Source organism: Camelus dromedarius, chromosome 5 (assembly GCF_036321535.1).
Source record: "Camelus dromedarius isolate mCamDro1 chromosome 5, mCamDro1.pat, whole genome shotgun sequence".
Classification (NCBI taxonomy): Eukaryota; Metazoa; Chordata; class Mammalia; order Artiodactyla; family Camelidae; genus Camelus; species Camelus dromedarius.
The window spans coordinates 31,577,098-31,604,753 of NC_087440.1; the positions used below are offsets into that span (position 1 = coordinate 31,577,098).

Here is a 27,656-nt window from a genome sequence, read left to right on the forward strand (position 1 = left end):
GGCTGCATTTATAGATTTTTGCTTGAGATACTATGCAAAAGTGGGTGCTTAATATTTTTTATAATATGAAAAAATTAATCTTCCCTGAACCAATCCTATACACTGGGTTTAAGCTCCCTATATGCTTACATAAAACCTTGCACTGACTCTCACATCACGTAACTCTAGTTAATGACATAATAATTTGTTTAATGTCCATCTCCTCACTAGACTGTATGTTTCATTATGGCAGAGACTTGTCTTTTTCTCTACTATATTCCTGGTGCCTAGCATGTGCTAGCATACAACAGGCACTCAGTAAAAACTTGTTGAATAAATTAATAAACTGAAGCAGATGCCCATTTGGGGGGATAACTGAATGTGTAACATATAATACATACAATTGGTGAAGAGATGAAAAAGAGTTGTGAACTGTTGCTAAATTCAGAGGCAGAGGAGGTTAAGGAGGTACACAGGTGAGAAGAAAAATCACACTGCCTTATAAAATACTCTGAGAGGTTAACACAATATAGGGGTGAGAGCAGACTTCAAAAAGGACATAATTTCCATGAAAACAGATGTCAAATAACAATGTCACAGAATCTTCTTGGGACTTTAAAGGAGGCTTAGCATGAAAGGAGGCGTAACTACCTCCCCCCACCAACTACGCAGGATTGACAAAACAGCGCAGTGGGGAGGGAGATACGTACTGGGTGAATGTCTGCTGAGCTCCAGCTCTGGTCTCTCCAGGCTGCTCTGAAAGTCAGGAGGCAGCAGGGAAGCCACTCCCTCGGGATGGATCATCTCGTCCTCCGACTCAGCTGAAGCTTCTGCAAAGTACAGATTGGGTCGGGGCAGGGAGGGAGTGAAGGGCTCAGCATGTGGGAATATGTAGAGGAGTGAAGGAGGTCAGGCAAAGCCACGGATACAGAGTATATACTAAAAAGAGCACTGTACACAGAGAAAAACTCCCTAGGATTAAGCTCTAGTTCAACTAAAGGGTAGCTTAATTTACTTATAACTCTTCCTGTTGGCAAGAATCCTCCTCTAACAAGATAGTCAAATTAAGTATCTTCTTCCCTGACAAAAGGCAAATAGTAACTCACTTGGCTCCATAAACTACCAAAGCAAAGAAGTGGCAGTCTCAGCCTGACTTATTCCTGAAACTGCCTACTGAGACAGGCCCATCTACTCAGTGGCAGGAACAAGGATGAAGAACTTCTTGTAAGAAGTGACAGTCTGGGCTTACCTTCAAGTTCTGCAGCTTCTCGAGCTTCACGTTCCAGACGCTGCCTAAGCAGCTCCTGCTGCTTTTCCAGATACTGCTTTATGAAACTGTTCTGGCTCATTTCCTCGCCAATCTGTATGGAGGACATGGAAAAGACAGTCTAGGAAAGCAAACCAGGAAAATGCAAGAAGAAAATTCCATGGAGCAAAGGTCTACCCCTTATATTTGGACTCAAGAAAGATAATGAAAATGTTGGAGGACCCTTTTCTAAACTACTCCTAGGATGAGGACCAAAATATGATTCATGAAAGATGACAAAAAGAGGAAATGCACACATAATTTTTTATTTTAAATATTCAGTTCCCAACCAAAAAGTGATGCACAAATAATTTAAAAAGAAATAAAAGTGCCTATAAAATTATGCTTTTTAACCTAGAGTTTTAGATAATCTTAATTATCTAAAGATCACCTAAATTTTCCTTTTAGTAATATCAAAAACTGAAGGGAAAAAATACTAGTTCATACTAGTTCATCTTTTGTTGACACACCTATCCAGGAAACAGTTTGTCAAACATCTCCAAAATTCAACTACAGGATTTAAAAGCATGAAAGCAAGAGACTGAGAAAAGGGACATCCATTCAGCATTTAGACAGAGTTCTAATTCTATTTTCTTTGGGTGAGAATAACTCTTTGGTAACAATATTTAAAATCTAGGAACTTAATCCCTTTTCCCATTTTTTTCCTGCAACACAGACTCCCATGTCACTCTTTTGCCCTTCAGCTTTCTCTTCACAAGTCCTCCCCCTGAGAACCTTCTTGCTTAACAAGTCCTATTAGAACTTCAGAAAAAGAAAAAAATCTGAATAAATACTTTCTACATCATTAGGCATCTTTCCTAAGCACGGTAAATGTTTACTTTCACCTAAAATACAGATGAGTCTCTTGGTACTCAGTGCACACTGATGAAGTGTGGATTGCAAGCATTAAGAATATATGCATTTGTTGCAAAAATCCTACGTTAATAAAAGCAAAATTTCAAAGACTAAAATGTAATGTGCAAAAGGTACAGAATTGTAAACTAACTTAAGCAATTTCTCATGCTTGTTAAAGTACTTAACTAAACCTCTGTAAGCTAGATTATGATACTTTCAGCTTAATGAGCTAGTAACAAGGGAGTAGGAAGGCTCTCTTGTTTTTCCACAGTATCTTGGGACTTCATCTAGTACTGGAGCTGCACACCATTGCACTAACAAAGACCTGGATTTTTTCCTTTAAATGCATGACACTATAATGAGGGGATGTTAAACGCTAAAAAGAATCTTAAGAGACCATGCAGTGTAAGAATTTTAGTTTTTCTTTAAACTGGGAATGATTTCTTCCAAAGAAATCTTATGCAGAAACAATATACGAAGCAGACAGAAGTAGATCTAATCTAGTTTAAGAGTGGAATGTGAACCCCTATTCACTTGGGAGAAGGTATTTTCTCTAGGAAGCCTCCAAAAGCAGCTCCACAAACCCCAGCAGAGCAGTTATAAAACTATGGATCTAGTCCAACCCTTTTTCACCTTACACAGGGAAGCTGAGGAGACCAACGCCTCCAAAGGTTGTTTCTTGCCCTAAGTAACAGAGCAATTAATGATGTTTAGGAGCAACTGCATAATTTAGTACTAACTAGTAATGGTGGATGATTTCCAAAGAACTGAATTCTTAGAAAATCTATGTCAACACAAGAATTCTTCTTGATCAGCAAGTACTTTCCTACACTGCCCTGTTGACTGTCTACTTCATATCTACACTCAAAGCCATCAACTACTTTTCCCAAATCAATGGCAAATAGACAACTTCAGACCCTTGCACTCCACTTAATCAGAACCACAACTTTCTGCACACATCATTTCAACTACCAGAAATTAACTAACAGCTCCTCTGATCCGTGAATTCTTCTTTTTAAAATGTATGTACGTATGTACGTATTTATTTTTTGTGGGGGGAGGTAATTAGGTATTTACCTATCTGTAATGGAGGTACTGGGGCTTGAACCCACAACCTCATGCATGCTGAACATGTACTCTACCACTGAGCTATACCTTCCCTGTCTTGAATTCTTTATTAGAATTCAATTGTCCTAGTATGAAAATATTTCCAACCCAGGGAACTTAGGAAAATATTAGTGAGAAATTAAGCATCAAATACACAACACTATTTCATACCAGTCTCTATGCATCCAAAGAGCCCACGCCATCTAATGAACCTGTTTTCTTACCTGAGAGTTTGGCTGGAATGCAGCATGGGGTGTTGAGTGTTTCTGTAAATTTTCTAGCATTAGAGCCTGGTATAGAGAAGGGCAAAAGTCAGAAACCAGGGGGTGGTGGAAAAAAACCCACCCCACCCCTCCCCCAATCTCTTCACCAAATGCAATGATTAACCATACACACTTAAACTGTACTCCTTTTCCAGGGACCTAAAAGCCCTTTACTAATAGCATTCTCATTCATCTTCAGAAGACCCTTAAAGGTAGCCATGGTTACTGCTCCCTAATGTACAGATGTAAAATGCAGACACATCGGGAAAATTAGTGACATGGCTATGCAATAAAATCAGCGACAGTGACAAAACCAGTACTTACAATCCCTATTATCTTCTGCATTTCTGACTAGTGTCCCTTCTAAATCTGGCCCTTCACTTCAAATACTCCATTAGGTTCAAATACATGAAACCAACATGGTTTTGGCATGACTGAACTATTTGGTGAGTTATCAAGGACTAGGTCTACCTGAGTGAATCTGTATCGTTTCCAAAAGAGTGGCACTTAGATGTACCAAATTTATAAAAATTTCAAAGAGGAGGCTACAGAACAAAATGACCACAGGCTCTATAAACTGTTGTCTGATCCAATACACACACACACACACACACACAAAAGAAACTGTCAGCTTCAGTATAAGAAACGGTCTGCCAAGTTAACCCTTGAGCCAACCTAGCCCGAATCTGTACTACTCGCAACATACCCTAATTAACCCTATTCAAAATCAAGAAATCCTCACCTTCCCTCCGTTTACATCAAACCTATACACACCAATCCATCTACCTACCTCTTGACAATCCCACCCTAATCTACTCAAACCGATTCAAAACCCCCAACATATAGTAGTCTGCCTCGCTTCTCTTATCAATATTCACCAAACTCTTATCCACCCAAATTGCTTTTGGATGCTCTGTAAATTATACACCCCTACCTAACCAAGCCCCTTCAAATCAAGGTTTCTCTTCATCTCACCTTCTGATCTAATCAAGCAGACATTTTTACCCCACCCCAGTTCTATTCTTTCGGATATCGATACCAACCACATCAACCTCTCCGCCCAACTATACCCCGAACTCCGACCCAGCCCAACTCGCCCCCCTCAGGCCAGCAACGCCGGTGGTTGTAGTGGGATTTAACTCCTTCTGCAGCGCATGCGCCGACACCACAGACACAAACAAGGAGGGGGTGGGGGAAGGAGGAAGGAGCTTAAGACACTCCAGGAGAGTAGCGCGCACCCTCCCATTTTGGGCTCGCGCCGCTGCCGTTAAGGCGGGAACCGGCGCTATCTCTATTCCAGCGCGAGCCTCGCCAACCACCGTGCGCGCGGATCCGGAGGCTCGCGCTGGCGGCCTGAGCGAGCTCGCGCCGAGCCCGGACACTGCGCCTGCGCCGCGGCAGAGACTCGGCTCTACCGGGTCTACTCCCCTCCGACACACCAGCAACGCCGTCTCCTCACCCCTTTGAGCCGCTTGACCAGGGCACTCTTCTGCCCGCTCTTGGCTAGGCCTCGCTGCTCCAGTGCGGCCTTCAGGTCGGTCACCCGGAGCGCCTGAAGAGGCTTCCCGTCCAGAGTCACCTCCTCCAGCTCCGCCATCTTGCGTGAGGTACTCGGGTCCGTCCCGACGGCTTCGGGCATCTTCGGTAATTTCCGCCAACGCCCTTCGAACGTACCGAGCTGATCCCGCCCACTGCCATAGTCAACCCCTCGATTACCACTCAGAACTCCCCGGGTTCCTCCGGAACTGCTCGGGCATTTCCGTCTCCACGTCGGCACCAATCGGTTCTTTCCATCCTCCCAGCCGGTCCCCCTCCCTCATGCTGCTTTCAGAGCTCGGTTATCTTCGTCTTACCGAGTCTTTGAATCGAATCTATTCGGAAGCCCTCGACTCCGGCATAACCGTAATCGGAGTTATTCGGCCATCTCCGGACCTGAGGCTGAGGCGCTGGGGTGCTTGGGTGTTTGGGGCTGGTCCGGGACCGGAAGTGCGTGGGCTGCCCGGCTGGCCCTCCTCAGGGTTTTCAGGAAACGTGGAAGCGGCGGCGATAGTTGGAGTATAAGTACTCTTGTGACGGTCTCCGGGTGCTCTGTGAGAGGAAAGAGGAGGTAAGCGGGGTAGAAGTCCCTCCTTGGGCCGGGTCAGACTATGTTTTTGCCGGCTACCCTTAGTAGGGAGCCTCCCGCTCCCCTACGGAAACAGCTGCCACCTCCCACCCTCTGAATCTCCGCCACTCCCATCTAAGGCTACGTTGCTCTTTGGGACCTCGGAATGCCTGTGGACCTCTATGGCCTCCGAAGTGGGCAAGTGACAGCACGAGGTCTTTGGACCCAGACTGTGAACTAATTCATGATCGTTGAACTTGAGTTTGCTCTCGAAGCCATGTAGCAAAGCTCGGGAAAAGTTCTCCCTTTCCCCGAATAAGAGAATAAAATTCCTTTAGGAAGAATTGCTTCTTGTAGGGCCACTGTGAAAAAGACAATCTCCCTGGACTGTTTTGGTATTGAACTGCTTCTCATTGCTTTGGGGAATCCTTTTTTTTTTGTCACTACAAATAGTCCAACTTAAAGCAGAAGGAACACAAACAGTAAAACAGTAAAATAGGCCGTATACAAGTAGGTTAATGTTTTCGTTGTTAGAGACTCATACTGTGCTGTTTGAGAACTATTCAAGTTGGTTGACTTTCCAGTTGCATTAGTGATGCGAATCAGTGGCCAAGCGTCAGTAGGTATTCTTTTAAACGTGAAGGAAAATTATTCAGACGTGAGTCGTCACACATCTACCTCAGTATAACACCTGTTAGATCCCTAAGCCACCAAACCAACTAGACTATTTTTTCAGTTTTGAATAAACACTTGGATGTTTCTCCTGTTTTTCTTACTGTGTTATTTGGGGCAAGGTGCCCTCACTGTGCTCTTTAATTTTTCCTGGTGCTTTATAGGGAATATAAGAAAACATTGGAGTTAGGAAGTTCTTGGCATATTTCAGAGACTGCATATTGCAGAGAAGCCTCTTTCATCATAAATGATGTTTTTCTTTCCTTTTTTCCTCCCCATTGTTGATAGCGCTGCAGTGATCAGCATCTAGGCCCTAACCAGCTACTTGGCTGAATTAAAAAATGTGTACCTTTTTTTCATTTTAGGGAAGATGTATTGGACCAGTATTAATCTTATTTTTTGTTGTTTTTTTCCTTTGCTCAACCTGAAACATAGAATTAGGTGGGAAATAATGAACAAGAAATGTTTTGGTTATTTTTAGGTTATAAGAATGATGGAAGAAAGCAGTGGTTGGGGAGGGTAATGGGTTTGAAAAAGAGAGAGGAAAGTTGGTAAATACGAAGTTATTCTTGGGTGCCTTCTCTAAGGTAGTTGACTAATAATCTAAGTAAAGGACCCTGTTGTTTTTCTGTACACTGAATTGGTGAGAAGTAATTTTCTTTGTAGATGCTGACTGTGATAAGATTCCTTGTTATTGGGAAGCTATATTTTGGTTGCTCTATGTAGAAAGTATGTAACAGCACTTTCATGTTTCAGGATGCCACTGGAATCATCTTCCTCTTCGATGCCGCTATCCTTCCCTTCTCCCTTACCCTCAGTACCAGACAATATTTCTGACTCTTCCCCTCCCCCAATGTCTTACATCACTTCCCAGGAGATGAAGTGTATTCTTCACTGGTTTGCCAGCTGGTCAGGTCCCCAGCGTGAACGTTTTCTACAGGACCTGGTAGCCAAGGCAGTGCCAGGAAAATTACAGCCACTGCTGGAAGGTCTGGAGCAGCTTAGTGTATCTGGAGCAAACCGACCACCGTGTATCTTTGAGTGCCAGCTGCGTCTTTGGGATCAGTGGTTTCGAGGTTGGGCTGAACAGGAGCGCAATGAATTTGTCAGGCAGTTGGAGGTCAGCGAGCCAGACTTCGTGGCAAAGTTTTACCAAGCAGTGGCTGCTACAGCTGGTAAAGACTGATAGACATGAAAATCAAAGACAAAAACCATAGCTGATGGAGCCAAGGCCACAACTCTACTGTGAGAACTTCAAATGTATCACTTAAATGTCTGGGGATGGGATCCTGATTAGCTGGCTAAACTCGCTGCGCAGTACGGGCCCGATGATTTCAATGGGAACAGCATATCAACTGGATTCCTAGTGTAAATGTTTTCCATCTGAGCAAATCCAGATCAGCAGTCTGCCTCCTAGCTTACTTCTTTTCAACAGATGTCAAACTTTCAAGAATTTAAAGGCTTCTTTTGCAACTATAACCAAAAGGAACCTACACATTATAACTCAAGCCTACTGCTGGCCCATGGGCATATAAAGTGGAGCCCTCCTACTCTAGAAACAAGAGAGAAGGGCAATAAAAGGCCATGTTTTTATAATTTAGCTGGATTCAGATGGCTGGTTTCATCACCTTTGCCAGATTTTGGCATAATTATGTGACATCCCAACTGCTAGCTTTCCTAGTGATGATTTAGTAAAATTATGGAAAAAATCAGGAGGGAGTTAATTAGTTACTCCTTCCTCCATGCTGATGTTTGTTTGAATTCAAATAGCAATGACTTTTCTAAAGCGTATGTGACATCCTTGGAACTGGTAGCAGATGTTCCTATTCTGTAAGTTTGCTTTACAACAATGTGAAAACAAGTGACACTTTTTACAGGTTGAAGGGTCTATTTTTTTCTATCAAAATAAAGAATGAATTTTCAGAACCAAAAGTCTCTCCCTTTTCTTTCATTGTAAAGCTAGTGTATCATTGATATACAGAGAAAGAGGCATTCTGAGAAAAGTAGGACTTAAGTGTAGACAATAGATCGACTTTTCATCTAGTTTCTCCTAAGATGATTTCTGATGTCATGCTCTCGGTAGTATCACACCTCTTTTATTCCTTCAGGTGGGCCCCTTCTTGTGCTTTGGAGCTCTGGTAATGGTAAGAGCCAGATGGTCCCACCTGAAGAGTAGCTTGTTTCTGATAGGCCACAGTTCCTAGGGCACCCATCAGGATAAACAACATACGGCAGAGCCCCAGCAGCAGACTTAGATGGGCCATGGAGGGATTATGGTTCAAGGTAACCAAAAACCCAGGTCATAGAGTATTTGGCCTGGAATAATGCCAAGGCTCAGGAGGTGAAGGGCCCTACCTTTATTTTAATACATAGAGCTCATGAAGAATCATCCAAACAGTAAGCTAAACAGGAAATCAGGAAGTAGGAATAAAACCACGATCCAAGATTTCTAGCATCTTAAATTGTTGGAAGGAGACCTAACTTGGTAGTGAGGGAAGTGGCTTAGGGGAACAGTTAGGCTATGGTGTTTAGGTAGCTAGGCATGCTGCCTGGGTAGTGCTTAAGAAAAGAAGGGAGCAAGGATCCCTATATCCTAAGATGGGGGAACTCCATTATTGTTGAAGAGGTATCTCACAGTGTTAGGCCCCAGGTGTTAGTCGAGAATCCTTGTTTTCTGAAATATTAACCCTGTACAGGACAGTATGCATATGAATGAGTGCTTAATCAATGTAATTTAGAATATGTGGACCTGGGAGTTTGAAAGAAAACTTGAAATATTATCTTACCTGCTGTATTTGGTGGTAAAGGTGACTCCTCTATAATACAGTTCTAGAACTTTTCTTCTGGAGAGTTGGGGTCAGGGCCCTGTGCAGCATACCAGCTGAGTGCCCTTGGCAGCCAAAGACACACACCCACAGGAACACCAGACTAGTGACAATCAAAGGGCTGTGGAAAGAGCACTTAAGTGGACATTTGGATCTCTTAATGGAGATACAGTCCCTGGAAGAGTATCCCTGCGAGTGGGATGAATGAAAAGGCCTCAGAGGGTTAAGCATTCCCCTTGGCCCACTGCACAAATCCTTACCTGCCAGGGCTTCCTCTGCTCACCAGCGCCTGTAGTGCTGCTGCAGTCAGTTCTCGCTCTGCCTTCCCCAGAGTGGCCTGGGGGCCCAGCCAATCCTAAAGACAGCTGGAATAACAGGTCTTGGGTTGAAAGACTCACAGGTGAGTAAGTCATAGCATCAGCACCTTTATTAGTCTGACGCAGCCGACCCTGGGAGAAGACCATGGTACCCAGGTATCTGCAAGGAGATGTGTAGCAGGGTACAGTTATAGCTTCAGTTACTTGCTCAAGCTCTCCTTCTGAGGAAAAATGTACATTCTAGAGCCATGGATTCAGTGGGGTACTGAGTAAAAAATGAATAAACATCAATAAATAAGCTACAAGGATATATTGTACAGCATGAGGAATATAGCCAATAGTTTATAAGAACTTTAAATGGAATATATAAAAATACTGTACACGTGAAACATATAATATTGTAAATCAATTATACTTCAATGATAATTAAAAATGAATGAACATCAAAATACCTTGGATAGTACTACCATAACAGCACTTCCAAACCTTTTGCCAGTATGCTACAGCTATTCCACTTCTGATAACCCACCTGAATAGCCTTTCCTGGAAGGCATGGGACCCAGGGCGATCCCTCCACCTGCCCCTTGTGTGCTCCCCTCTCTGTGCATTGATGTAAGTAGCAGCCGCCAGTGAGCTCTGCTTCCTTGAGATGTGGGATCCGAGAGGGATGCCTGGTCTTGTCCTCAGGGAGCAGCTGTGAAGTGAGGTTGGCAAGGAAGCACCGACTCTGGAAATGGTAGATTTCCCCATGGGGATTCTCCGCCCCACGTGGGATTCCATTTTCCTTCCAGCATTCACTCTGAAGGGCGGGGCAGAAGGTAGAAGGGTGTTGGTCTTAGATGTTGACTTCTCTTGGCCCACTGGGTTCCATTCCCCAATCTCTAGTCTACCCACCCCACTGGCCAAGGGCTTGTACACACAGCAGCCTTCCGGCATGGGGTCTGAGGAGCAGTGTCCCTTGTCCTGGTGCCAGTAGTGGCAGCCCGGTCCGCTGTGTGGGAGGGACGGTAGAGTGACACTAGGATCACTGACAGCTGTGCAGCCAACCCCTCAGCACACACACCTGCCAGTACAGAGGATGTCTGAGGTGCCAGTCCCACAGGTGGTCAAATTCCAGGCCAGACCCTGCTTGAGAGAAAGGATGAAAAAGACCCTTCAGAACAAATGAAGGCCCCAAACCTCTCAGGGCCAGTTATGCTTACAGCTTCAATTATACTTTATAGCACAGAATCCCTTCATCCTCTCTCACTTCCCCCGAGCTGATGCAGCTATGAGTCTGCAATTCTCCCTTATTTCTCACCCCGGCCCCACAACAGCTCCTCTGCAGCGCTGTGGTTGACTAGGTACCAGCCTGAGTCTGTGAGGGCAGCAAGAGTGATTGGGTCAAGCCCTGTGCACTGGGCACCACTGAAGGTAGCAGGCATTATGGAACCCTGGAGAAGCCAGGTCTCCCAGTATGAAGACAAAGGGCCCTGCTGGAAGAGGTGACTGATTGCCACCTGATGGCTCCCTCTTCCTTCCATCATTCCAAGGTGTCCTCATCCTCACCTCTTCTTCCAAGGGAGTGCCGGGTGCACTCCCAAGTGTTTGGCCAGGCTATGGCTAACAGCTGGGGTGGTGAGAAGCAGCTGTCCCCACTCATCTTGCCATGTCACTTGTTGCCTCATAGAACAGTTCTCTCTGAGTACAGAAAGGGGAGAAGGCATAGGAGGAGAGGAAAACTTCAGAAGGGTGAGGGGGAACTGTGAGATGATGAGATTGCGGTGATTCCCCCTGGCTGACACTGTGGGAAGACCATGCCCGCGTTACCCCTTTTACCACTGGTTCCTGAGGGACAATCCCTCCACTCCTTGAAGAGCTGCCCAGAGAAACCCAGGGCTTGGAGCCATTCACGGAGTGTGGCCTGAGGACAACGGACTGCAGAGTGAGGGTACCGCAGCAAGACGGAGTCCCCACTCTCTAGCCCCTCTGCCAATCAGCTTTTAGAGCTTGAAGCACCTTCTGTCCCACCCTGAGTAGTTTCTCCCACTTCACTGAAGCTGAATGGCCTGCCCTCCCTCCCCTAATCTGTTTGCTGCTTTCTATTCATTATGCCATAGTCACCATGACGATGTCACTATGGCAGAGGCCGGGGCTGGTGAGATGCTGGGCACAGTAGACCAGCAAGAGGCCTGCCTTCCAAGTCCAGCTGGCAGCAGGCAGGGTAGGCAATGACAGAGGGCAGTGGATGGGCCAGGACAGGTGGGGGTGGAAAGGAGAGGGGCGGGGTAACACTGAAGGCATCATCCTGCAATTGGAGGCCCAGGGAACTCAGTAGGGGTGGTACCAAGGGATAGCTTGGGAGTTTTTCAGCCTCCACCCTAAGTTCATTCAGCATTCCCCATGTTACCCCAAATAAGCACAATGTCATAAAAACTGCTTGTATGCTCCCTACCCTTTCTCATGACATTTAAGACTGAGAAACAGAGCAGGGAAAAGGGATTTGATCTGAACTTGATCTGTCAGCACTTGGGAGTGTGGGTAACCTGCATGTACAGAAGAAACTCAGTGTTTTGGATCCTAGGCCCATCCGACTGGATCAGTTGTGGGGGTCCCCACTCTGCCACAAGGCATAACCATGGAAATGGGCATCAGGCACCTGGCAGGGAGTGACTGTAGCATCTAGCTTAGCAGCTGGGCAGGGAGAGAGGACAGGAAACTAGGTACTAGGGTAGGAGTGAGAGGCAGAAAGTCTCAGTCTTCAGCCTGATTAGTATCATTGAGGCAGCTGGTTAGAACAGGGAGTCTTGTCCTCCCCTGCCCCAGCAGTCTCTGAGTTAATAAACTGCCAGGGGGAGAGGGGGCTCAGGGATCTGCATTGTCAGGAATCACATTAAGTAATTCTGATGCTAGTTGTGTTGGAGCGGTCTGGGCGGGTTAGAGAGCTTCAGATCCCCAAATCCGAATAGTTGTTCTCACCTTTGTCCCCAAGCAACTCTCTCCTTGGTTACTCTGAGTTCAAGAGGCTGCACCTGGTAAGAATGAATACTGTAGGTGAGCTGGAGACATTTCTGGGTCCCCCTGAAGAGGTATTGTATACACTCTCAGTGACATGAACTCACCTGTGGTTAGTTTGGAGCGTCTGGGTCATGGCAGTGCTATGCAGGTGTCAACCCAGAAGCAGGGGTCCTTGCATTGTCAGGACTTAACAAGAGGTCACGTTCACCTCAACGTCCTAGAATTCCAGTTCCTTTTCTGTGTGGTCTTCCTCCCCTAGCCGGCTCTGCCCCTCAGCACTCCCCAGCCCTTCTGCTCCCCTCTTCACCAGCTAGGACAACCTGGAGCCACTGAGCAGCCACTCGGTGCGCCCAGCTCAGGATCTCCCCTCACGCCGCCTGCCTCAGGATCCCAAGCTCCCTCTGATACAGGATCTCTGATATGTCAGGTTTGCATTCGGAGGGGTTGAGGATCACGGGAGCCAGGGAGGGTGAGGGAGGACGAGCGGAAGTCTGGGGGATGTAGGGAGAAAGGGGGCCTGAGAAGGCTCACGGACTTCTGTGTCTCAGTACTTAGATGTCTGCTTATGGCAGCCCCCAGGAGCAGCGTCAGCAACATCTCCCAGGCATCTCTCCCTAGCCTGCCCTGGATCCGGTCTTCCGCTCCCTTCTGCCCTGCCTCGCTTACTTCTGACGTTCCTCTCTCTACTATCTTTCTCCAAATCCCCTCCACCACGCTGGCTTATTTTTTCAAGATTTGAGTGTTGTTGACTAAATCTGCAGTTCCTGCCAGGAGGTTGGATGTAAACCACAAAGATCGAAACTGGCATCCCCAGGGTGCCAGAGGTGGAGAGCTCGGGGAGGGGCAGTGCTCACCCCTGTGGCCTCGACTGACCTTTCTTGGAGGAGCCTGCCTCTTCCATGAAGGAACTTTCCTAACCCTCTTCCATCTCTCAGCCGAATTCTGCCTTTCTGAGTGGACAACCTTGAAACCTTCCCAGAACTAAAAAATTAGTGTTAAAGTAATGGCTTGTGTGTGGATGGGGGGGGCATAGCTCAGTGGTAGAGTGCATGCTTAGTGTGTGTGAGGTCCTGGATTCAATTCCATTAAATTTTTAATGGAGTACCTCCATTAAAAAAACAATAATAATGGTGTGTATATGGGGGCATAGGGGGGATTCTTTGCTTCAGAAGAGATTGGCACATTCAGGGTGGTATGGCCATAGACTACCTTTTTTAAAAAATTTTTTTGTTTGTCTTGTTTTTTAAACTGGGAGGGGGGGTAATGAGGTTTATTTATTTCTTTTAATGGAGGTGTTGGGGATTGAACCCAGGACTTCACGCATGCTAAGCATGCGCTCTGCCCCTGAGATACATACCCTGCCCCAGATTCTTTGTTTCACAGATGCCTGCCTATCTCACTGGAGATGGACAAACAAGGCTTCTGCACTCCTCTCGCCCCGACATCAGAACTGGGAGGACTCTAAACTGCAAGACTTTTAGGTATCTCTTCTACTCACGTAGGGACTCACCATTTAAATACATGCAAGTTGACTAACGCTTCCTGTGAGAGGCTGTTGTGTTAGCTCTGTGAGGCTTCACGGAAGCCACTTATAGGCATGCCAAGAGGAGAAGTAAACTTTGAAAGTGGACATCAATAGAAGATGTTTGAAGATGTTCTTGGAACTGCCTTTGTTTTCTTTTTTTGCTCACATGATTCTTTCACAACCTGTTTCTCCTGCCTGGATACCCCTCCTTCCCTGCCCGCCTGGCTAATTCCTACCTTCCCTGTAATTACTCTGCGAAGCCTTTCTTAACACCTCCTGCCCAAATTCCACACCTGACAGAGGGGGCGGGGCCTCTCCTCCAGCTCCTAACAGAACACTTGTGGAACTCTGCTAGATCTGCAGGCCTGCTGCTCTCCCTCCACCTCCTGCACTCCCTCAAGCCTGCTTCTGGGCCATCCCAGAGGGCCAAGCCACCAGTGTGTGGATGAAGGAACAAGACCTAACCCCATTCTTTAGCTTTTGGAGAAGCAGTTCAGGTGAGACATAGGGAACATAGCTAATTAGTGACAGACAGGGACTAGAGTTTAGAGGACTGCTGACGTCCTGAGGAGGCTGGGTTTTATGCTTTTAGCCACCAGGGCTGAGAGTGGAAGTACCCATTACAAGGGAAGCATCCAAATTCTGGAGCCAAACCAACTCTGCCACTTTCTATCTATCGTAACTTGGGGCCCAATATTCCCACTTGTAGAAGGGGTGGTGACGCAGAAGTGGGGTGATTGTACTTACTCGATAGAGTTGTTATGAGGCTGAAGTTTGTAAAGTGCCAGGAACAGTGTCTGGATCATGGTAAATACTAGGTCAAGTAAGGAGGACATATTCCACAGACACTTTCAACTCAGTGAAGAACTATTTTGTTTTTACCAAAACAACATGTGTTAGAGGACTTTTGTTCTCTAAAAGACAAACCTAATCTTTTTCTCCAAGTGTCAGAAGCTTTCTTTTTAGATTTTTATTTATCTATTTTAATGGCGGTTCTAGGGATTGAACCCAAGACCTCATGCATGCTAAGCATGCATTCTCCCACTAAGCTATACACTCCCTACCCACTCAAGCGTTTACTTTTGTGCTCTGGTTGAACAGGCCAAATTTAAGGAAAACTCTTGGGTCAGGGCTTGACTCTGAGATTCAAGGTCTCTGACATTTTCTGGAGGTTTTCTGCCCACCCCGCCAACTGCCTCCACTCCTAATGCTTTGCTGCCCCCTTGTGGTCTTACTGAGCTAGGGCGTGCCCCTACCAGGGTAGGGATTCATCCTCACTTCATACTTGCTTGCAGAACTTCAGACCTTCTAGCAGAAGCTGCACAGGAAACACCTCATGTTCCTTCGGCTAGAACACCTCTTTCCTACCTTTGCCTAGCAAATCCTTCTTTGTCTTCCAAGATCCAGCTGAGAGGTTATCTGTCTGTTGACACTTTTTGCTCTCCCAGGTTGAGTTAGTTTGCATGTCCTCTGTTCCCTGGGAGCATTTCTTTCACATCTTTGAAGTAGCACTTAGTATATTTTCCTGGAGTTTATTCTTGTGCTTGTTTCCCTGCCAGACTGTGGGCAGGGACTGAGTCTGATTCACCTCTGCCTCTCTGAAGAAATCTGCAGTAGGTACTGAGGGATAATGGGGGGTGAGAAGATGGAGGGAGGAAAGTAGAAGGAGGTGAGGAGAGAGGGTGGGAATAACGGGCAAGTTACCCAGCACTTCCTTGGTGCCCAGACATTGTTCCAAGCACTTCAGACTCAGGTAATCCTTCCAACAACCTTATAAGGTAGGTATTATCATTATTATTACCCCTTTTTTTACAACCAGGACAACATGGGTACATGGTCTATGTGGGATTTGAACCCACATAGTTAGGCTCCTGGGCACAGGCTTAATCCACCCTGCAATAGTGCTTCTAAAGTGCCCAGTGTGGAGGAGAAATAAAGTGCTGAGAGGACCAGGATGAGAAAGATGAGGGTGAGGAGGGAGAACGGGGTTAAGAGAGGATGGGGATGGGGATGGGGTGAGGATGTGGAGGTAGGAAACTAGACGGGGATAGGGGAAGAGGATGTGGAGGTGGGGTGGAGGTGAAAGAGAGGATGTGGGTTGTGGAGAGAGGATGGGAATGAGCACGGCAGTCATCCTGGGTGGTGTCATCATCAATACGGATGCTCCCTCCATCCAGCACGCTGACCTCGACCTCTCAGTTCCTTCACCCTCTCATCTCTAATGTGTTTCTCCATCCACCTCAGCAAGCCACCGCCAGGGTCAGACCCAGGCCTTATCATCACCAGAAACTGCAGTACCTATGAAATAACTGAATCAAACATCCCACTCTCTGATATGATCTCCTTTCCTTATGGTTTATTTGCTCAAGCCAGCTCACTGCCACTTTTCTACAAGCTCACTGGAAGAATCGCTGGTCTTGCCTGTCTTTTCATCTCTCCTTATTTGCCTTAGGTTCCAGGTTCAGTGCGAAATCCCTTCCCTTCCCTGTCTGTCCCGTCGGTCCTGGCTCCCTGGGTGAGCCCCATGCCCAGATGAACCTGACATCTGTCTTGTCTACACTGGCTTCTTTGCAGCTAAGGACCATGAAGGAAGTCACTCCAGAGGACAAACTGCTGTCACCTAATATGGTCATCATCAACTTCAACTGGCCACTCCCAATTCAGAAATCTTAGCTCCCCCTTCCACTCTCAGCAATTAGGATTTTATACCTTCAAATGTATTCCTCAGGGCCCCCTGCTCAGTCACTTGCAATCACCTCTTCTTTCACGGTGAAAACAGAAGCCATTAGACAGGAACAGCCTCAGCCTCCTAGAGACCTGTTTGCATCTGCACCTGCTGCATCTCTTCTCTTTCACCTCAGGAGAGAGGAAATGTCTTCTCCTTTGGAAGGTGGAGATGCTGCTCTGGATCCATTTGGAGCAAGATCTGATCTCAGCCCCCCTCTGACCTCATCTCCCCCAACTCAGTCTAGTCTGCCCCCCAACCGCAGCCTCTGTCAGTGACTGGGAAGGACTTGCTTGGGGTCTTTGCAGAGCTGCTGTCCCTTCTGGGAACCCCCACTTTTTGTCAGACTGACTCCTACTCACCTTTGAGATATCTGCTTACATGTGACTTCCTCAAAGAGCTTCTGGTTCACATTTAAATCAGGTTCTCTTGTTAGTATCTGTCACCATCACCCTTTACTGCATTGCCCCAAATTTAGAATGACCTATTTATTGGTGGTTGTATGTTTGTCCATCCCCCTCAGGGCCAGTAAGCCCTACAAGGGCAGGGCCTGTGCTTATCCTGTGGCTCCAATAACAAGGAAAGTGCCTGGAGTAGGGTTTATTATTTTTTTAGCAAGCGAATTTGGAAGGGGGGTAATTAAGCTTATCTATTTATTTTTCAACAGAGGTACTGGGGATTGAACCCAGGACCTCGTGCATGCTAGGCACACACTCTACCACTAAGCTATATCCTCCCCCTTGGGCAAATGAATGAATGGAATGAATGAATGAGCGTGATGAGAAGGCAGGAGGGAGGCAGGAAGAGGGAGGATGAGAATGAAAGATGGAATTGAGGAGGGAAGATTGGGAGTAAGGGGAGCAGATGGTGATGAAGAGGATGGTGTGGTGTGCAAAGATGAGGCTAGGGGTGAAGGGGAGAAGAGGTGGAAGAAGACCAGGCAGAAGGGAAGGGGTTCTTGTGCTGGGCCTGTGTAAAGCTTCCAGACTTTGAGTGGGCTTCCCTGGAGCTCTGTCCCCTGGCCACGCTGCTTGCAAGGTTTGAAGGCAGAGCCGGTGGGCGGGGCTAGACTTTATCTTGGGGTGCAGCCCTAACCTCAGATGGTGACAGAGCTGGAGCCAGCAGGGGTTTTGCAAACCGTCCCGATTGCAGCAGGCCAGCAGTCTCACTCGGGACGGGCGGGTGGGGCCTGGGCTTATCTCCCAAGTGCAGTCCTAACCTCAGATGGTGACAAAGCGGGAGCTACAGGCGTTTTGCAAACCGTCCCGATTGCAGCAGGGTTGGATGGCCTGGCCAGGGGTGACAGTGCTAGGTGTAGAGAGCAACAGGGTTCTGGACTGTTTGGGGCTTCAGGGTGAAGCTTGGCTTGTGGGGCATGGGGGATCCAGTCTGTGGATGGCTTGCCTCTAGCCACCTCAGACCCCTGTTTCTAAAAGAGAAGGGGAGGCAACAGCTCTGCAGGTGGGTCTCTCCCTCGTAGGAAGCCTTCCTTCTCCCAAATCCAAGGGCCCTTCTGTTGATCCCTGAAGTCAGAACTCAGGGCCAGGTGCAGCCATTTTCCTCCAAAAAGACCCATCATTTCCCCATGGGGCAGCCTCAGGGAACTTCTAATGGGCCTTCTCAATCAACTTTTCATTGAAGTTTTTCTGGGGCCAAGCCAGGCCTGCTTAGAGGAGCGGGCAACAGAGGCCAGCCTGGAGTCCTGTCCAGGTTGGACCATTCCCGCTGTGGAGCAGCCCCGGCTGAGTCCCGAGAGGAGAGGTCTGCCTGCTGGGGGCTGGCGTGGGTGACGGGAAGTGACTGGCCTGGAGGAGGTGCACAGGCCTTCAGGCAGTCCTGGTTATTGTCGCCTCAGCATCTCCTGTACAGCCCCCTCCATCCCACAGTCCCCTCACTGGCTTGGGGCAGGGTAGGGGGTGGAGGTGAGGAGGCCCCTTTCCACCCCGACAACCCCAACCGGGATCTTGCAACACTGGGATGGGGGCCCTGGGGGCCCGGGCGTGTGGCAATCCGTGGGGGGTGGGGTGGGGAGGTGTGCACGGAGCAGGGGGAGCGGCTTTCACAAGCGGCCGCCACCGCGGACTGACCTTGGCAGGCTCACCTTGGGCAGCTTCCTCCCTCTTGGCGGTATCGCCAAACATCCTTCCTTCTCCACTGCTTCCCTGGGGTCTGAGATCCTGCCTCTCAGCTCAGGACTCTCAACCTGGTCCCCAGTTTTGCTCACGAAGGAAAAGTGGGCCCGAGCTGGGAGGTGTAAAGCAAAGGGAACGCACGTGTGTCCTGTTTGGACTTGATTTGCCGGTTTTCCAAAGTTCCGGTGTCCCGGGCCTCTCACCTTCCCCGGCAGGAGTGGGGCTAACCGCCCAACCTGGCAGTGCCTTCTTTCTGCCGCCTCCAGCCCCCGCGGCATCCCTGCGCGGTGGTGGGAGGAGAGGCGCAGGGCCCCGGGACCCTGCTCTCCCACCTGCCGGAGCTCCTTTGGGAACTCCTACCGGCAGAGGGAATGTAGGCCATCCTGGAGGGAGGGAAGCGGTGTTCTTGCGGGTCGAATCCCTTCTTCCTCCTTTCCATCCCGCCGGCCTCATTGGGCTTTTCTTCCTTTTTCTCCATCGGGACACCTCAGGGCCTTGCCATTTGCTCTCCCCTCTGCTCCCCCCGACCCCACCCCCCACCCCCCAGTTTGGCACATCCGCCTCCTCCTGGACAGTTTTCAAGGTTTCCACTTCCTCTCCTCAGAGAGGCCCTCCTTGACTACCCCAGCTAAAACAGCCTCCCTTCCTGCTTGTTTAGTCGATTTCCCCAAGGGGCGTATTCAAAGGGAGTAATCTTTGAATTTATAGAGGTGGGAATGGGTAGGATTAAGGAAAAGCAGCAGGAGTCATGAGCTCCGGCAGCAGCAAAGCCGTCACCACCTCCAGGCTGTGAGCCCAGCTGCAGAGTACCAGTCCTTCCCGGAGGGGTTGGGGCTTCAGGCTCCTGCTGCCCTCAATCACCTGTGCTGCCAGGACCTCGGACTGGAGGAGGGGTCTGTAGGGGAGAGGATGGCACTCAGCACACTGGCTTGTTGCCTTTCTCTTCTTACTCCTTCAGCTACTGGCTGGGTTTGTCTCAGTCACCAGTGTTGCCAGCACCATGCAAGGCCTTGGCACAGGAAAGATGCTCAACAGATACTTGTTGAATAAGTTACTTTGGCCCAAACCAGTTGCAGTCAAGTTAAAAGCCTCATTCCGAAAGTGTGACTTCGGGCCACCTGTCGTCTCCCTGGGATACGATCTGCCACAGAGGGTTGGGTGTGCCTGCCACCCCGTGTCAGGCAGGGACAGGTGTGCACTTCTCTCACCTGGGGCTGTGGCTCTTCTGCAGACCTGGTGACAGGCATCTGCCCTGAGGATGCCCCGAGGGTGCTGGGGGCTGGGAGGAGACACAATTCAGAGCTGTGGGAAAGAAGTTTGGGGCTGATGCTGAAGCAACCCACGTCCCATCACCCAGAACCTTGAAAATAAGTACCAGGGCAGTGGTCTTGAGCTGAGAGGAGGAAATCCGGAGGTTGAGTCACTTACCATGCTCTGTACAAACCCCCTTTATGCAACCCATCCCCTTGGGCTGAAAGGAAGGTGTGGGATTCTCCCAGGCATCCACAGAGATGGGCGCTGCCCCCTTCCCAACTCAGGCGGTGAGGGAATAAACCATAAGCCATCTAGCGAGGTTCGGATCTGTCTGCCCAAACCAGACCTGGGGCAGGGGGATCTGGGGCACAGATGTAGGAGAGATGGTGCCTGAGAGGAACAGAGGCAAAGGCAAAGGCAGAAAAGGGACTGAGCCCTGGGTGAGGCAGGCATGGGGCACACAGATGTCGGAGATGTGAGAAGGCACTGACACTGGGGATGTGGAGATGGGAGGGGAAGAGAGAGAGAGGTGAACTGGGAGGATTCAGACACCAGACTCTCTCCCTCTCAGAAGGTTATTCCTTGATGTCTAATGCTACTTTCTCAGCATAAGCCTCTTAAGTCATTGGTGGCCTAGGAGAGACTCTAACCAGCCGGTACTGCGTCTCATGTCTCTGGCTTTGTCGGGCAATCCCTGATTACTGATTGAATGGGATCTGTGCCCTCCACACTGTTTCGTCTGCCTCCGAGGGGAGGGTGTGAGCACGGAGTAGAGAGACGGGTGCCTGTGCAGAGGCAGCAAAGTGCCTGGGTGAACTTGCGGAGAATGTCTCTTATCCCCTCGGCCCTCAGCCGCTTTATCTCTCAAGTGTGGCTCGCACTATCTTGTCGTCTGAGGGAAAAGCCTACCAGATGGTCTCTTGAGGTCTCTTCCAGCCCCTCTTGAGATCTGTGATTTTATGGAGCTAATTTTGGTTCTGCCTCTAACCCATTGCATGACTCTGGGTAAGTCCCTTCCCAGTCTGAGGCCTCAGTCTCCTTACCTGCCAAAGGGAATGATAATAAGTCTTCATGCTTACCGTATGCCAGGCCCTATTTATCTATGAACCTAACAGCACCCCTCCTCCTCCCATTTTGCAAATGAGGAAACTGAGACACAGAGAGAAGCCACTAGCATGAAGTCACACAGCTGGAAAGTAGCAGAGGGAAATTCAAACTGAGGCTGCCAAGCGCCGCAGTTGGGTCCCTTCCTTTTCCTTTCCATCCCACCGGCCTCATTGGTCTTTCCTGGCTATCATGTCACTTAGGCTAGAGTTCTATGAAAAAACTGCTTTCAAAGTGGGGTTCACAGCACAGGTGGGTTTTCATCCTCTTGATTATCAGTTTTCTCGTATATGAACAGGTCTCGAGGCCTTTCCCAACCGATGTGTCCCCCAAGAAATCAGACTCTTTAGGGAACCCAAACCAAAGGGAACGAGGGACAAAGGTGGGTGCTGGTGGGTGGGAGCCTGGGGGAGCTGTCAGTCTGGTAGACTGAAGTTTTGGAAATGGGGAGAAGGGATTCAGTCTGGATCAAGAGCTCAGGGACCATAAATCTATCAGAGTCATCTGGAATTTTCCCTTGGTCCCCTGGGGCAGGAGCTCCCAGACCTATGTATACCTCAAGGTGAGAGAGAGCAGGCCTGGGGTCAGCAGGCCTGGGCAGAAAGGGCTGGAGGTGCTGGGATCTCCCCGCAAGCTGCCGAGCTTTGCTAGGAGAGTATCCGAGCCTTCTGGTGGCAGCGGGGGTGACTTCAGTGTCGGGTACAGAGCGGGCCGGGTCGAGGGAGAGAAGATGGAGTGACAGATGCATGGCCTGGCTGTGTGGTGTGCCGGGGAGGGGGAGCTGTGGGCAGTGCATAGGCCTGGAATCAAGAGGTATGCAAACCTAGACCCATGCACACCACACACGCAAACACACACACACACACACACACACACACACACACACAGGCCCAGGCCCAGTGTACAGCCCCGGCACCAAGTCATAGTGCAGTTTTATTCAGCCACAGAATCATCATGCGGGGGCCTGCCCTCCTCCCTTGCCAGCCGCTGCCGTTTGTCCAGGGTCTTTGTCTCCAGCTCGGCCTGGGAGGGGCTCTAGGGCCCCAGCAGGGTGGGGGTCCCCAGGGTCAGGCCGGGCCCAGGTGCTGTTGCCCACAGTCTGCTGGCCGACCTCAGCTGCAGCCCCCCACGCCCTTGATGAGGTTGGCGGCCTCGGGGATCTGGCGGAAGAGGTTGCGAAGGGTGTCCAGCTCCTGGGTCAGCTGCTCCACCCGGCTGCGCAAACGCTCGTTCTCAGCCATGTACTCCAGAACCTTCTGCTGCGTCTCCAGAATGCGCCTCTTGGCCTTGTCCCGGCTCTTGCGCACGGCGATGTTGTTCCGCTCCCGCCGCAGCCGGTACTCCAGGCTGTCTTTGTTCACCGTCTTCTTGCCCTTGTGTGAGGGGCCGGCCGGGGACGGCGCCTTGAGGAGGGGGCTGCAGGGGGGCGCAGCAGCGGCCAAAGGGGCCTAGAAGGGAAGGCACAGAGGGACAAGAGTGAGGGCTGCTGGGAAGCAGAGCAGAGGCAGGGCAGAATCCCAGCAGCCAGGGCACACTTGGGGCATCAGAGGGATGTGGGATTCAGAGCCAGCTCCTGGCTCCCGGTCAGAACAGCCACTGCCCCACCAGATGCACAGGGTCCTCTGCTCTGACCCAAACTCCCTTTCATGTCCCCACACTCTCTGAGGGCACTTTCCTTCAGTCTATCTTGAGTCTCCCGTTCTACCATCAGCAGGCATTTCCTCTTGTAGAAGCAGGAGGTGGCACAGAGACAAGAGGAGGGGGCTGGTGGGCAGCAGAGAAGCTGGTGGGGGGGTGGCCTGAGGTCAAGGCATGTCAGCTGGTCACAGGGACTGCAGGACACGTTGGTTCTAGCCACACAGGGGGGATCAGGGTGGGAGTGAATTCACAGAGAAGACAAGAGGGGTCATGACTGGGTGGCGAGCACAGAGGACTTGGGGTGAGTTGATTTCATAGAGCAACACCATACACAGACCCCATCTGCACGGGCCTCCCTCCAGCCCCTGGGTGGTGGGGAGGACAATTGAGTGGCTCTTACCTTGAGGACGCGCAGGGGCTGGCTGGGTGTTGCCAGGGCCGGGGGCAGGTGCATGGCCGTCTGCCCACAGTGCGCCACTTGGTACTGCAGAGGGTTGTAGCCGCTGCGGCTAGCCCCCCGGCTGCCCTCAGGCCCCCGAGGCTCCTCCTTCACGGCCACGGCCCTGGGGTCGTAGCTCCCCGGGCTGCTGTAGATGCCAGGCCCCAAGGCCTTCCTGTCAGGGCCGAAGGTGTGTGGAGGGTAGGTGAAGGGCCGCGGGTCAGGCGGCAGGTAGTGGGGGAAGGCAGGGGTTCCGGGGCCCTTAAGGCCTCTGGCCTCGGTTGCCGGCTTCACAGCGAAGAGGTCGGAGAGGAGCTGTTCCTCCCCAGACTCGATGTAGGCAGACAGGTCGATGGAGGCCTCATGCTCACACATGTCCCCCAGCTCCCCGGGCCCTGCTCGGGCCCCTGAGAACTCGAGTGGCTGCTGGCCAGCCCGGGGCTCACACTCGTAGTAGGTCCCGTGGGACATGGCCGGCCCGCCCCCTCAGCTCCCCGCCCCTGGCCGCCCTGCTCTTGGGGCACCCTTTGGGATGCTCGGCTTGCTATCTCCCCCTGCCCTAGATCTGCCCTAGATCTACCCTCTCCGATCTCCTGTCACCCACTCTGCGTGGCCTCTCTCCTCCCTCCTCTGCTGTTTCCTTTTCCTTCCTCTGTAGTCAATGCCTCTTTTCTCTTCCCTTTTTTCCCCTCACTCCCTGGGGTGACTCAGGGAGGGGCAGGGCGCACCCCGGAGGGAGGGATGCAGGCCTTAGAGAAATGGGGCCCCTGGCCGAATTAGCAGTTGGGGGGCACTCTGGTCAGGCTCAAGCCCGGGTTCTGAGGTGCTCAGGAGCTGATGCTTCTGGGAATGCCTCCTCCTCCCTATTGAGTCCAGGGGATTCCAGAGTCCTTGTCGAGGGCAACACCTCACTCTGAGTGTCCTCCTCCCTCCGACTTCCAAAAAGTCCTGTGCAGAATGAGGTGCCCCGCAGAATGAAAAGAGAAAACCCTCTTCCAGTGCCGACCCCCAGCCTGATCTGAGCTCCTCCCTTGACACGCCTCCCTCTCAGTCCCCCGCAGTGCTGGGCTCCACCTACCCCCAGGGCCACTCAGTTCCTTTTGTAGCCCCACCTCTCCCAGCCACTCTCCTGGGTGCAGGCCAGGGGGTGTTGTTTGAGGGGTTTAGGAAGTAGTGATAGGTCTGGGACCGTACGCTGGGGCCTGTCTCGTGGTGCAGACATGCTCACTTGCTAGGTTTTTGCACAGGGTCTCTGCAACAGCCCCAGCCCTCACGTGTTTCCAGCCGTGGCTAGCTCTAGCAGCTTGGCACTGTCCCTGACTGCCCAGGCTTGGCTGAGGTACCTGGTCAGGGCTTGGGCCCTGTGCCCCAGGCCCCAGCGGGCTGCTGCCCCGGGAACCGACAGCTGTACTCCTCTGGTGGTTCCAATGCCTGGTCTGCACCGCCAGAGGCTCAGGCTGGCGCCCTGCCCTGCTCTGGTCCTGAGGGCTCTGCCCGTTTCCTGTGCCTGGGCTGCAGGGCTCAGGCACTCGGTGCAGCTCAGTTTGCTGTTTTTCCTTCTGCATGGCCGTTCTCTGACCTCTATGCGTGTCTCTTGGGTCCACTTCCTCTTGTGAGGCTTGAGAAGCCTTCTCCTTTGTCATCACCTCTTCCTGGGGCTCTGTTTCAGGGTCTCCAGGAGAAGCCCATGGCTCACTATCTGTGCTTTTGGTCTCAGGCTGCCCCCCTGCCGCCCCCACCGTCCCTTCCCTTTTCTCTTTCCTCTGGGAACTCCCCACTTCCTCCTGTCAGAGACACCTGCTTTTACCTGTTGCGTTTCATCTGCAAAAGGGACTATAGGTGCAGTGAAAAGAAAAGGACACAGAGAAATATATGACTGGCTCTTTTATCACCAGAAAAACCAGTGAGTGCCCTGTGGAGGCCAGCAGGGGTGCAGTGAAAAGAAAAGGACACAGAGAAATATATCACTGGCTCTTTTATCACCAGAAAAACCAGTGAGTGCCCTGTGGAGGCCAGCAGGTTTATGTCAGGCACACCAAGGATCAGGCTACAGTGGGGCAAATGCAGAGGGGATGTGTGTGGCACTGGTTGCTAAAATAAAGTGCACAGATGGAGACAGGGCTGCCTGCAAGGCAGGCAAGTTACCCTTCTACTTGGCATCCCCCCCACCCCCCACCCCCGCACCCACCTCCTCCAGGAGCTTTCTGTGTAAAGTTTGAGGTACTTTCTCTGAAAACTCTGACCTGACCTTGAGAGCCCTGGGGAGACCTGCTTGAATTCCAGAGACAGGTGTCAGGAACCAGATGGGGAGATTTCTGCCTTTTGCCCATTTCAAAGGACCCTGTGGCAAACAGGTGCCAGAGCTGAGCTACTTCAGTTCGGCGGCAGTGCCTCAGTCAACCACCAGGTGGTAATATTGGTCCAAAATCCAGGACTTGAGGGGCTGCTATGGTCAGGAATCAGGTGGACGGCAGAGGGCAGGCTCCCACAGCCCTGTCAAGGGCAAGATGCCCTGAAGGAGGAGGAGGAAGAGGAAACATGGCTGGGATGGAGGCTTGCAGTGCAGTTACAGGGAGAGAGGGCAGGCAGAGAGGATTGGGGCCAGGCCCTTGTCTCAGTGAGGAGGAATTCTGTCCCCCATCAACTACGAAATAGTGATGATGGTTAAGGCCTTGCATTTTCTGATATTACGTTTTTTCAATCATTGAAACATATGCTTTTCCTTGCAGACCATTTCCCTTTGAATTAAACAAGAAAGTAACCAAGATAGCTGGTATTTTTATCCTTGCCTTATAAAGAAGGAAAACCAAGCTTAGAGTCTGAGCTGCTCAAGGTCACGCAAGGATGCGGCGTTTCTCTGGAGGGAAAGGGCAGTGGTCTAGTTCCTGAAACCCCCAGGAAAGAAGGGAGAGGGTAAGGGGGAGCTGTGGGACCCAGAGAGCCTTCTTTGCCCTCAGTCGGCCACCTTGGGGGAGGGGGAGCCGGCGTCAGTCGCGGGCGAGCCGGCCCTGGAGGAAGCAGGGAGGTGTGCAAACAGGGCGGCAGGAAATGAGAAAGCTCAGGAGCGCGGCCGGCCGTGGGGGAGATAAGTGATCTCCGTCCCGCACCTCCCGGGCTGACGTTGCTGGTGCCCGGACAGCCGTGTTTCTCAGTAACCGAGTGCTCTCTGAATGTCTGGGCAGGGGAGGAGGGGGTGCTGGATGGGAAGTGGGTGGAGGGGGCCGTGCCAGTCAAGGGCTGGGGGATGCTTGCGGAGTTGCTCAGGAGGTCAGCAGGATCTTTTTATCCTTGTGGCTGCAGGCGGTACCTGTGTGCATTAACTAAATAAAAGTACCTATATTATCTTAATGACTTTGTAACCGGCCTCAGTTCAAACACCACCAAGTCTTTCCGACAGAGAGGCCACCGAGCGTGGCAGTGACGCATCAGAGAGAATTGGGGAGTTACTTAATCTGACTTGTAAAATGGCAGTGGTAACGCCTACTTTGTCCGTTGTTTAATTAAACTTTGAATAAGATTGTGGATGGAAAGCAACTGGTCTCAGCCGGTCAGTCTCCTTCCGGCCCTCCTGGGACTGCCCCCTGTGGTTTATCTGTGTCTCCTAAGCGACACGCTATCTGCAGCCTTGTCTGACGCCTCAATTGGACAGGCATTTCTGAGCACGTAGGTCCCAGGCACTGCGGAGGCTCTGGGAATCTGGTGGGTCCAGCCCTGCCTGCCGAAGCTGGCAGCCCAGTGGGTGGGCAGTGATGCTGTGAAGTGTGCACGTGTATCCCGTGTGCATTTTTTGTCTTCTTTCTCCCACAGACTGTTTGCTCCTTGAAGATAGAGTCAGATACTTCTTCATCCATGATGACCGTATTGCCTGAACTAAAATTAAGGACGGGCGGGTTGATTTATATGAATATTCTTACAGAGACAGTGGAACAGAATAGTTGAAGACTGTGCTGACTTGGAAAACTCAGTGATAAGTTTGTTATTTCCACAGCACACAGCAAAATCCTAGATGCAATGGCTAGAGAAGGATTTGTTGTGTGACTGCCTTAAGAATGCATAAGCAGCTATGATTTCAGTGACCTCCAAATGCTCCCAAATTGCCTAAGGTCAGAGCAGTACAGTGACTGACAGGGTAAAGGCCCAGGTTAAAAATAAATGCCTGTTGCCCAGGAGGAGACCCACATTTGCCCTTTTGAGCAGGTTGAAAAGATCAGCAAGTGTCACCTTACAGAGAGAGAGAGGGGGGCCCCCAGGGCCAAGTGTCTCCAGGGAGTGAGAGGGGATTGGGGAGGGCTGGATCTGCCCGGATGGGTGAACAGAGGAGCCCTCGGGTGGCCTGGGGAAAGGAAAAGTGTGTGTTGGGGATCCGGGGGTCCCCAAGGGTCAATGTGAGGCTTGGAGAAGGGCCTCTTGCACA

The 27,656-nt window shown here is 50.5% G+C and overlaps 4 protein-coding genes across 8 annotated transcripts in view; 1 reads left to right on the top strand and 3 right to left on the bottom strand.

The window, feature by feature from the left end:
• ACIN1 (apoptotic chromatin condensation inducer 1) overlaps positions 1-5,147 on the bottom strand; it is a 29,924-nt gene extending 24,777 nt beyond the window's left edge. For 3 of the 5 annotated variants that reach the window (XM_064485821.1, XM_064485822.1, XM_064485820.1), the window contains exons 1-4: positions 4,970-5,146; positions 3,472-3,537; positions 1,229-1,340; positions 690-809 (exon numbers count right to left, since the gene is read on the bottom strand). In XM_064485821.1, the coding sequence (XP_064341891.1) occupies positions 690-809; positions 1,229-1,340; positions 3,472-3,537; positions 4,970-5,107 (436 nt within the window). In that variant the 5' untranslated portion in view covers positions 5,108-5,146. Of the gene's footprint in view, positions 1-689; positions 810-1,228; positions 1,341-3,471; positions 3,538-4,969 lie in introns of all 5 variants that reach the window. The other 2 variants (XM_064485823.1, XM_010989434.3) reach the window with 2 other exon arrangements.
• A 241-nt stretch (positions 5,148-5,388) lies between these two features.
• On the top strand, positions 5,389-8,218 carry C5H14orf119 (chromosome 5 C14orf119 homolog). Its single transcript, XM_010989433.3, has 2 exons — positions 5,389-5,617; positions 7,043-8,218. Exon 2 carries the CDS (start codon positions 7,044-7,046, stop codon positions 7,470-7,472), a length of 429 nt encoding a protein of 142 aa, XP_010987735.1. The 5' UTR covers positions 5,389-5,617; position 7,043; the 3' UTR covers positions 7,473-8,218.
• A 153-nt stretch (positions 8,219-8,371) lies between these two features.
• Positions 8,372-13,022, bottom strand: CIROP (ciliated left-right organizer metallopeptidase). Its single transcript, XM_064486369.1, is given in 24 exon segments — positions 8,372-8,427; positions 8,430-8,602; positions 9,073-9,119; positions 9,121-9,246; positions 9,362-9,443; positions 9,445-9,564; positions 9,566-9,588; positions 9,958-10,227; positions 10,323-10,419; positions 10,492-10,553; positions 10,591-10,607; positions 10,729-10,903; positions 10,977-10,999; positions 11,002-11,106; positions 11,238-11,331; positions 11,532-11,586; positions 11,588-11,659; positions 11,934-12,030; positions 12,033-12,066; positions 12,387-12,417; positions 12,510-12,579; positions 12,582-12,611; positions 12,733-12,776; positions 12,778-13,022. Coding segments are annotated over 24 exon segments (2,148 nt in total).
• A 9,064-nt stretch (positions 13,023-22,086) lies between these two features.
• CEBPE (CCAAT enhancer binding protein epsilon) lies at positions 22,087-24,371 on the bottom strand. The gene is made up of 2 exons (XM_010989435.3): positions 23,204-24,371; positions 22,087-22,613 (listed from the first exon to the last, which is right to left on the bottom strand). The coding sequence occupies exons 1-2, from the start codon at positions 23,711-23,713 to the stop codon at positions 22,278-22,280; spliced, it is 846 nt and encodes a 281-aa protein (XP_010987737.1). The 5' UTR covers positions 23,714-24,371; the 3' UTR covers positions 22,087-22,277.
• Positions 24,372-27,656: the final 3,285 nt, after the last annotated feature.